Source organism: Loxodonta africana, chromosome 7, assembly GCF_030014295.1.
Source record: "Loxodonta africana isolate mLoxAfr1 chromosome 7, mLoxAfr1.hap2, whole genome shotgun sequence".
Lineage (NCBI taxonomy): Eukaryota > Metazoa > Chordata > Mammalia > Proboscidea > Elephantidae > Loxodonta > Loxodonta africana.
In genome coordinates this window covers 33,779,355-33,789,897 of record NC_087348.1, presented here as the reverse complement: position 1 = coordinate 33,789,897, position 10,543 = coordinate 33,779,355, and the positions used below count along the sequence as shown (strand labels likewise).

General features: G+C 38.7%; 1 protein-coding gene and 1 pseudogene across 1 annotated transcript; one reads left to right on the top strand and one right to left on the bottom strand.

Moving 5' to 3' along the window:
- The first annotated feature begins 487 nt into the window (after positions 1-487).
- On the top strand, positions 488-1,684 carry LOC100667597 (olfactory receptor 4C6-like). Its single transcript, XM_010592054.3, has one exon. It carries the CDS (start codon positions 488-490, stop codon positions 1,391-1,393), a length of 906 nt encoding a protein of 301 aa, XP_010590356.2. The 3' UTR covers positions 1,394-1,684.
- A 7,556-nt stretch (positions 1,685-9,240) lies between these two features.
- LOC135231941 (olfactory receptor 4C11-like) lies at positions 9,241-10,313 on the bottom strand (annotated as a pseudogene).
- Positions 10,314-10,543: the final 230 nt, after the last annotated feature.

Genomic DNA, 10,543 nt, shown 5'->3' with positions numbered 1-10,543 from the left:
AAAAATCAGCCATAGAAAACCCTACTGCTCACAGCTCTACTCTGACATACGTGGGGTCACCATGAGTCAGAATCTACTCCATGGCATCTGGTCTAGACTGTTTGGCAAGTAACTGTCATTATGCTGAGAGCGTTATGAATTTCCCCTGAAAATTATTCCGTAAGAGATATGTGAGAAATAAAATTGCCCAACTTCCACTAGAATCCAGAGGTATCTTTTAAAAATATAAGCCTGATTTATAATTTAGGGTATTTACAATGAAGAAATTATAATACTCTTTTGCTTTATACCCTCCCTTGGTTTCCCATTGCCCTTAGAAATTCCTTGCCTTGTCCTAGAATTCTCTGGTTTACCTGGTTACTGCCTCTACCTCTCCAAACACATCTTGAGCCAAATAAATGCAGACAAATAGTCACTAATTGTAAATGCTATGTTCCTTTTTTAGATTTTCCCTCTCTCAGCCAGAGCTCATATCAGTACCTGGTAAATGGGAAACCAAAACAACGTGACTGAATTCATTCTTTTGGGTCTTACAAAAAACCCAGAGCTGCGGAAAATATTTTCTACTGTATTTCTCATCATGTATGTGACCACCATGTTGGGAAACCTACTCATTGTGGTAACTATGACTGCAAGTCAGAGTCTGAGGTCACCTATGTATTTTTTTCTTACTTACTTGTCCCTAACCGATGCCATCTTTTCTTCTGTCATCACCCCCAAGATGATTGTGGATTCCTTCTCTGAGCGTACTACCATCTCCCTTGAAGGCTGCATGACCCAGCTCTTTGCAGTACATTTCTTCGGTGGGGTGTCAATCATCCTTCTCATTGTGATGGCCTATGACCGCTATGTGGCCATCTGTAAGCCCCTGCACTACATGAGTACCATGAGTCCTCGGGTGTGCTGCCTGCTGCTGGGAGGGGTCTGGGTGGGAGGATTTTTGCATGCAATTACACAGCTCCTCTTCATGTACCAAATACCTTTCTGTGGTCCCAATGTCATTGATCACTTTATGTGTGATTTGTTTCAACTGCTGACACTGGCCTGCATGGACACCCACATCCTGGGCTTCTTGGTCATCCTCAATAGTGGGGTGATGTGTGTGACCATCTTTCTTATCCTCATTGTCTCCTACATGATCATCCTCTGCTCCTTGAAGTCTTGTAGCTCTGAAGGGCGACACAAAGCCCTGTCTACCTGTGGCTCCCACCTCACAGTGATCGTCTTGTTCTTTGTGCCATGCATTTTCTTCTATGTAAGGCCTGTGGCCACTTATCCCATAGACAAGGCAATGGCTGTGTCGGATATCATCACACTCATGTTAAATCCCTTAATCTACACCCTGAGGAATGCAGAGGTGAAAAATGCCATGAAGAAACTTTGGATTCAATGAGAGACTTTAGTTGGCAAGTAACTGTCTTCATGCCGCTAGCATTATGAGTTTCCCAATAAAGAGCGTCATTTTCTCCAAGATGTGTGAGAAATAAAACTGCCCATGTTCCAGAAGAATCCGGAGATATCTTTTAAAAATATAAGTCTGATTTATTATTTAGGGTATTTACAATATAGAGATTATGATACTCTTTTCTTTTATACACTTCCTCAGCTTCCCACTGCCTTTGGAAATTTCTTTCCTTGTTCTAGAATTTCCTGGTTAATCTGATGACAGTCTCTACCTTCCCCAGCACATTAAGAGCTCCCCGTTTCCTCTCCTCAGCCATGTTGGTTTTTTTCACCTGTACCTAGGCCTATCTAAGCCCTTTCTCACCACAGTGACTTTGCATTTGCTGGGCTCTGTACCTGGAAAGAATCAGTCATATTTTATCTTACATTGGTATCACTTCCTCTGAGAAGCCTTCCCCAGCGACTCTATTAAAAGAATCTTTCACTCCTGCCATTATTTTCTATCTCAACATCTGCTTAATTTCCTTATAGCTATGATCAAAAGTGTAACTACTTTTGTATAGTTATCAGTTGACTTCTGTGACTTTCCATCTTCCTCTCTAGATTGAAAGCTTCTGAGGGAAGGACTTTTGTTTTATTGATGCTTGGAACCAATTTATTTTCAATACCTGCCTGTTGAATGATTATAGAAGACAAGCACCTTTCCTTTTCAAAAGAGCCAAATTCTGATGATTAGGTAGACAGTTAATAAGCAATTAAAAATAAACAGAAAAACCAAAGTGTGATCAGTACAACAGAGTTAATGGGAATGGGTGCTTTGATTACTTCGGGAAGAGTACATCATAGTGGGTAATCAGAGAAGGATTCTATGAGTAAGTGACATTTCAAGTAGATTTTGAATTCTGTTGAGGTTTCCTTATAAAAAGTGATTAAATGTATTAATTAATAAGATTAATAATAATGACAAACACCAATAATTGACAAAAGGAATCATTAGGAAATGATTGTGAGGAGTACTAGGATACAGATCCTAGGGAGAGAAAATACATAGAACAACTCAAAGGCAGGCATTTTCAAGGAACTATAAAAGAGTAAAGTGGCTGGAACATAATTATTAAAGTAAAGAGCAGCAAGAAATGTAGCCAGAAATGTAGGCAGGGGTCAGATTGTGTAGGGCTAATATATCTAAGTCCTGGCCTTCTCTGAAGCCCCAAAGAGCAAGAATTTTATTATTACCTGTTCAAAATGACTCAAAACCAAAAATTCTTTTAGAATCTCGTATTAAGTTTTTTTTTTTTTTTTATTGTGGTTTAGATGAAGGTTTACAGAGCAGATTAGTTCTTCGTTAAACAATTAATACACATACTGTTTTGTGACATGGTTGCCACCACACTACATGTCAACCTTCTCCCTTTCTTGACCTTGAATTTCACATTACCAGGTTTCCTGTTCCCTCTTGTTTTCTCATTCTTGTCCCTGGGCTGGTGTACCCATTTAGTCCTGTTTTGTTTTATGGGCGTGTCTAATCTTTGGCTGGAGGGTGAACCCCAGGAGTGACTTCAGGACTGAGTTAAAAGAGTGTCTAGGGGCTATACTCTTGGGGTTTCTCCAGTCTCTGTCAGACTAAGTTGGCTTTTTTTTTTTTAGTTGAATTTTGTTCTATATTTTTCTCTTACTCTGTCTGGGACTCTTTACTGTGATCCCTGTCGGAGCAGTTGGTGGTGGTGGCAGGGCACCATCTGGTTGTGTTGGATTCACTCTGGTGGAGGCTGTGGTAGTTGTAGTCCATTAGTCCTTTGGACCAATCTTTCCCTTGTGTCTTTGGTTTTCTCCATTCTCCCTTGCTCCAGATGGGGTGGGACAAGTGGAGTATTTTAGATGGCTGCTCACAAGCTTTTATGACTTCAGACGCTGCTCACCAAAGTAGGGCATAGAATATTTTCTTTATAAACTATGTTATGGCAATTGAGCTAGATGTCCCCCAAGACCAAGGTTCCTAGTCCTCAGCCCAGTAATTCGGTCCCTCAGGGAGTTTGAATGCATCTGTGAAGCTTCCATGACCTTGCCTTGGGCAAGTTGTCCTGCCTCCCCAGTATTGTGTACTGTCTTAATCTTTCACTAAAGTTACCACTATTCTATTGTCTGCCTAGTGTTTTTTTCTCCCCTCTCCTCCCCTCTGTCATAACCATCAAAGACGCTTTCTTTCTGTGTGTAAACCTTTTCATGAGTTTTTATAATAGAGGTCTCATACAGTATTTGTCCTTTTGTGATTGACTTATTTCACTCAGCATAATGTCCTCCAGATTCATTCATGTTGGGAGATGTTTCACAGATTCATCTTTGTTCTTTATTATTATGTAGTATTTCATTTTGTGTGTATACCATAGTTTGTTTATCCATTCATCTATTTGATCCTAACTTATGTGCTATAGTTATTGAGCAATATGATGTGAAAAGCTTTTGTAGTTACCTTCCATTTTGTCCTCTAATTTTTAATTATAGAATAAACTTCACAATACTTTCTTAAAATATTTCAAAGTACCCACATTGACTTTAGGTTTATTCATTTTTCAACTTCTCATCAATATAGAAGAGAAATGCCATCATAGTATGGTTATTTGGGCCTTTGTAAAAACCTTCCAGAAAAACCAAACCCATTGTTGTCGAATCGATTCCAATACATAATTGACCCTATAGGACAGGGTAGAACTGCCCTGTATGGTTCCCATGGAGCACCTGTTGGATTTGAACTGCTGAACTTTTGGTTAGCAGCCATAAACACTATGCAACCAGGGTATCCTGTAAAAACCTTAAGAGAGTCTTTATTATAATCATATTATGTGAATACTGAGAGGGATTTAGCTTGTGGTCCTAAACTTCATATATGTATAATACGTGAGGTTTAATAATGCTAGGTTTAATTCCATGTTTGTAATTGTTTGGAGCCCTGGTGGCACAGTGGTTCAGGTTTGGCTGCTAACCAAAATGTTGGCAGTTCAAACCTACCAGCTGCTCCCTGGCTACGTCTTACTATAATATAGGTTCACCTGCCAGTTGATATCTTTTCAATAAGTAATTAAAATTGTTGTTGTCATTAGGTGCCATCAAGTTGGTTCCAACACACAGCGATTCTATGTTCAACAGAACAAAACACTGCCCAGCCCTATGCCGTCTTCATAATTGTTATGTTTGAGCCCATTGCTGCAGCCACTTTGTCAGTCCAACTACTTAAGAGTCTTCCTTTTTTTCTCTGACCCTCTACCAAGCATGATGTCCTTCTTCAAGAACAGGTCCCTCCTGATAACATGTCCAAAGCATGTGAGAAGAAGCCTCGCCATCCCTGCTTCTAAGAAGCATTCTGGCTGTACTTCTTCCAAGACAGAGTGGTTCCTTCTTGTGGCAGTATATTCAGTATTTTTTGCCAAAACCCTAGTTAAAAAGCATCAATTCTTCTTTGGTCTTCCATAGTCATTGTCCAGCTTTCACATGCGTATGAGGCAACTGAAAATGCCACGGCTTGGATCAGGTGTACCTTAGTTCCCAAAGTGACATCTTTAATGAAGATTAGTTCTCATCTCATTAAATGGGGTGCTTGTCTTTCTCATTAAATACATTTTAGTAGGTAAGGACTAGCAATTACATATATATATGTATATGTATGTGTGTGTATATATATGTATGTATATGTATGAGTCCGAATCGACTTGACAGCACTGGCTATGTGTGTATATATATATATATGGAAACCCTGGTGAAGTAGTGGTTAAGTACTTCGGCTGCTAACCAAAAGGTCAGCAGTTCAAATCCACCAGGCGCTCCTTGGAAACACTATGGGGCAGTTCTACTCTGCCTTATAGGGTCACTATGAGTCGGAATTGACTTGACGGCAGCAGGTTATATATATATATATATATATATATATATATATACATATACATATATAATAAAATCAATTCCAAGATGCCAAAGTGGGATTTGGTAGATCTTAGTCTGGATTATGATCAAAATACAGCAAACTAAAAGTAAAATTGAAATTCTTTAACTTGATGAAAGGGTTTCTTCCAAAAAACTAAAAAAAAATGTCAAATTTAGTTGTGAAAGAGGTTCATTAAATTCAGTAACAAGACAAGGCAATCTTTTATTACTGCAGTCAAACAGTTAAGCGCTTGACTACTAACTGAGAGGGCGATGGTTTGAATCTAACCAGAGGCACTTTGGAAGAAAGTCCTGGCAATCTACTTTCTAAAGGTCATTGTCACTGAAAATCCTATGAAGCAAGTTCTACTCTGACACACAGGGCCTTCATGAGTTGGAATCAACTCAGTGGAAACTTTTTTTTTTTTAAATTATTATTACTATACATTGTATTGAGGGCCCTAATGCAGAGATCCTAACCTCAAAAGCTACAGAGTCCAGCTGGATAAGGAAAACGAGCAACACCAGCTTCTGTGGAGACTTTAAAAGGGGTCATAGGACTATGGCTTCTAGAGATAGAGTGAATTTTATCCTCCTTAAGGGTCGTCCATTACTAGCTCTGATCCATTGTTGCCTTATGGGAGTGCATGTACAATTTGCTAAACACTCAGATTTTCAGGAGAAGTATGGTATCCATATTTTTATGTGCATTTTATTGATTTGAATATGTTGATAACTAATTAAGATTCTTTAAAATGCTTTGCTGAGCAACAATCTTTGGATCAAATAAATTCTTTCAGGGGAATTCTGTCCATGGGCTGTCACTTTGGAAACTCTGTGTTAACCAATAAAATAATGGCAAAAAGAAGTAAGGTAATCAGAACTGAAAATGAAGAGGCACAGTTCATTATTTGTTAAAATGTTCATCTTTTTAGAAAAACTGAGAGGGTCAATGACAAATTTTAAGGTTTATTAAAAGTGTAGCTGAAAATCAACATAACATTTTCAAATAAAATTGCAATAAATATTTAGAAAATAAAATAAGTCACAATACAACTAAAAACTATATAAAGAACATAAAAATGTGTGAAATCATCAAGAACACTAAACATCTTCCTAAAGGAAAGCTGCATAAAGTGAGAGATAGAAATTTAACTTTCTTAAACATAGTACTTAATCCTTTCAGACATAGCAGAGAAACTGGACTTCCCTATTTCTTTACTAAAACTGGGAAAAAAAAATTAAACAATTGTTTCCAAAATTGGAAAAAAGGCAGTATAGAACTAGAGTCCCTTAGGGAAGGGAAACAAAACAGGTGAGCCCTAGGATAGATGCAAAAGTCCTGGATGGTACAAACAATTTCTGACGAACTACGAACCTAAAGGCTGGTAGTCCAAACCCACCCAACAGTGCTATGGAAGAAAGGACTGGCCATCTACTTCTGCAGAGATTAAAACAAAACAAAACAAAAAAACACCAAACCCAGTGCGGTCGAATCGATTCTGACTCATAGTGACCCTATACGACAGAGTAGAACTGCCCCATAGAGTTTCCAAGGAGTGCCTGGTGGATTTGAACTGCTGACTCTTTGGTTAGCAGCCATAATACTTACCCGCTACGACAACAGGGTTTCCCTGTAGAGATTACAGTCAAGAAAATCCTATGAAGCAATTCTACTCTGTAACACGTGGGTTTGTCACGGGTCAAAAGTGACTCCATGGCAGCAGGTTTAAGTGTTGTTTTGATTTGTTTTAAGATAACTGCAGGCTTCTGGTAGAGGCTCTTTCTGATCTACATTTCTCACTTAGATGAGGAAACAGAGGTCGGAGTTCAGGGTGGCTGAAGAGGCTGCAATCTGAGCCTCCGAACCCTGGAGCGGAAGGAGCTATGCAGAGAACAAAGACCCAAAAATCTGCACAAGGGGCCTGAGCAATCTGAGCCTGTTGCTGAATGCTTTTACTAAACTGTGCATGTATGCGGTGAAACTTCACAAGACAGTGTGAATCTTGTACCTGAATACACATAAAAAATGAACATTTAAGTGATATCGAAATCTGCCATATTGGTTATATGCAAATGCCAGATCTTAACTTGTTTAAGAATGAGTAAAAGAAAAAAAAAATAATATATATATATATTCCTTGGACTATGGAATTCTGCATTATAAAACAAATGGAAAACATTTTAAAGAATAGATAAATCAACAGCATGGATATGAAAAAGATTTTCTTCATGAATAGAAATTTGGGACTCCGTATGCCTTGTATACTCAAATTTAAAAGTCATGTACTTTTAATGAAATAAATCAAGAATGAAAAATTAACATACAGGTTGGTGGAAACTGAAAATGGCTTCCTTCACCATATAAATAACCACAAGGGATTTTCTAGTAGCTGTCTTGGACGATTTCTATACATATATATATGTATATACATATATATTTTTTTACCTGTCCTTGGGGTCTTGCCCAACCTGAGACTGATTTCCAAGGCTTCTTTTCTTCCCTTTAGTCTTATGTTTGTGATGATTACCCTGTCCCCTTTAGCCTTCCTCAAGTCAGTCCTTTTCCCTCACTACTGGAGCTCCGTAATCAGATCTAAGAGCTATAATTCATTTTGTAGTTTTTCCTGTTTACAGGTAAATTTTAACTACACAAACTTTTGTCCATGAAGTGTACCTTTCACAAGTGTGCACACAAATTGTTTCTCAAATTCAAGTAACGTACAAGCCCTTCCTAAGGGGAAATCAGTCCTTTTGAATTCCAGCAATGATACAAATCATGATTTCACATTTTTAATGTAACACGGTGGTGAGGCTGACATTTTGGCTAGATGTGTAAAATTACAAAGTGTGTTCCAGACCACACCATGCCTGTTTCCATACTGAAGGCAATGAATGACAAAGATCAGAATCCTCACAACTAGATAAAGGTTATGGAACCTGGTCAGTGTAAAGTGGGAGAGTGGTTGGTGAGAACTGCTTTGGAGAATTCCCTGTAGAGAATCCCCTTGCCCCATTATGGGAGTAGAGAGAGGTATGCCAGCCTCTCACATCGGCCCCCATTTTTCTGACCTTTCTGTGGAGGGACGTGTTTGGATTTGCCTACTCTGCTGTTTGGCTGACAACACCTCCTACTTTAATTTTTAATTGTCTCTCATCCAGAGGTCATAGCTAACTGTTCCAGTCAAGCACCTTAAAATTTGTGTGTGTGTCTGTGTGTGCATTTGCACATGTGTTTACATGCATGCAGGAAGTGCACTTCTAAAGAGTGCTATTCTGACAGGCTAGTGTATGCTACTCCATACTGGTGGCTGCAGGGACTGAGATCAGAAAAATCTAGGCAGAAAGTGAGACTTAGTGGTATCAATACAGGATTGCCCAGTGAGGTAGGCTCAGCTACAGATGTCCAAGGTATCATCTTCCAGGAACATCCTATCAAATGCTCATACTGGCAAAATGACAACCTGGATTCTGCAAGTTTCTTACGTACTGGCTCATGTTGACCAAATTCATATGGTACTAGAAAAAAATTTATAAAATGAATTTGGTTGACACACAGTACATTTCTCTCAGGAGAAAAACTTCTACAAGAAGTTAAATTACCAAGTAAAAATGGTCAGATGTTGATAGAATTCAAGTATGGATCATTATAGGTTGTTCAGAGTGGTTGTGAGCTTTTAAGTACTCATAGTCTAATACAATCCTCTCAGAATATTAACTGTGTGCACAACGAATCAATAACATGTTGATGTATGTTGATTGTTGTTTCCCGTTAGGATTGTTTTCCTGTTAGATGTATTTCACTTTTCTTGTCCAAAAACTAAGATGTTGAGGAAGTGTAAACTAAGTACACCATATTTATCAACTGAAGTCATAATTTGCTACACCATAACTTTTTCATGGCATTTTTCACTTCTGCATTTTTTTTTTTTTATTTATCAACTGAAGTCATAATTTGCTACACCATAACTTTTTCATGGCATTTTTCACTTCTGCATTCCTCAGTGTATAGATCAGAGGGTTGAGCAAAGGTGTCCCAATTGTATAAAACACAGCCACCATCTTGTCCACTGGAAATGTAGTTGGTGGGCGTGTGTATATGAATATACATGGACCAAAAAATATGACAACCACAATGAAATGGGAGGTACAGGTAGAAAGAGCTTTTCGCCTTCCTTCTGCACTGTGGTTTCTCAGAGAGTATAAAATGACAACATAGGATATAAGCAAGAGCATGAAACTCACCATGCATATGGCCCCACTATTGGAAACAACTAGCAAATTTATCACATAAGTGTCCATGCAGGCAAGTTTCAACAAGGGCTGCAAGTCACAGAAATAGTGATCAATCACATTGGGGCCACAAAAGGGCAATTTCAAAGCCAAGAAAATCTGTGCTGAAGAATGGATACAAGATCCCACCCAGGCCAGAATCACCAGCATGCCACAGACATGCCTGCTCATGATGGTTGTGTATCGCAGAGGTTTACAAATGGCCGCATAGCGATCAAAAGCCATGAGGATGAGCACAAATATCTCCATACACCCAAAGAAATGGGCTGCAAAGACCTAAGTCATGCACTCATGGTAGGAAATAGTCTTCTCCTGAGACAGAGCATCCACAATCAATCTGGGTGCCGTAGTTGTAGAAAAGCAGGCATCAGCAAAGGACAGGTAGAATAGGAAGAAGTACATGGGACTCCCAAGAGTATGACTCGTCTTAATAGTCACCACAATGAGAAAGTTCCCCAGCAGAGTCAAAAGGTAAAGAATCGAGAAGATCCCAGATATTGCTTTCTGCTGTTCAGCATCCTGCGTCAACCCAAACAGAATAAATTCAGTCACACTGTTATTCATCGCCATGTCAGTGGCTGTATGTGGGATGAAGCTGACAAAGGTTTAATCTGCAGAGAGAAGAAAAAAGTGATATTTTGAGAAGATCATTTGGCTAACCTCTGAATTTGTTTGTTCTGTTCCATGTTTTGTTACTTTCAATTGCCTTTGGTGTGCACCAAAATTCCCCAGGAATCTGTGTAAATCTACAGATGCACAGGCCTCTCCCAGATTTATCTATTGATTCTGAAACTGACTGATTGGCCCAACACTTTTGTATTTTGCAAATAAAGTAAAATACATGTATGTATATATATATATATCCTTCAGAAACTTTGATTTTTACCAAGATTGAGAACTGCAGAACTTGTTTTGTCTTTCCCTGGACAAG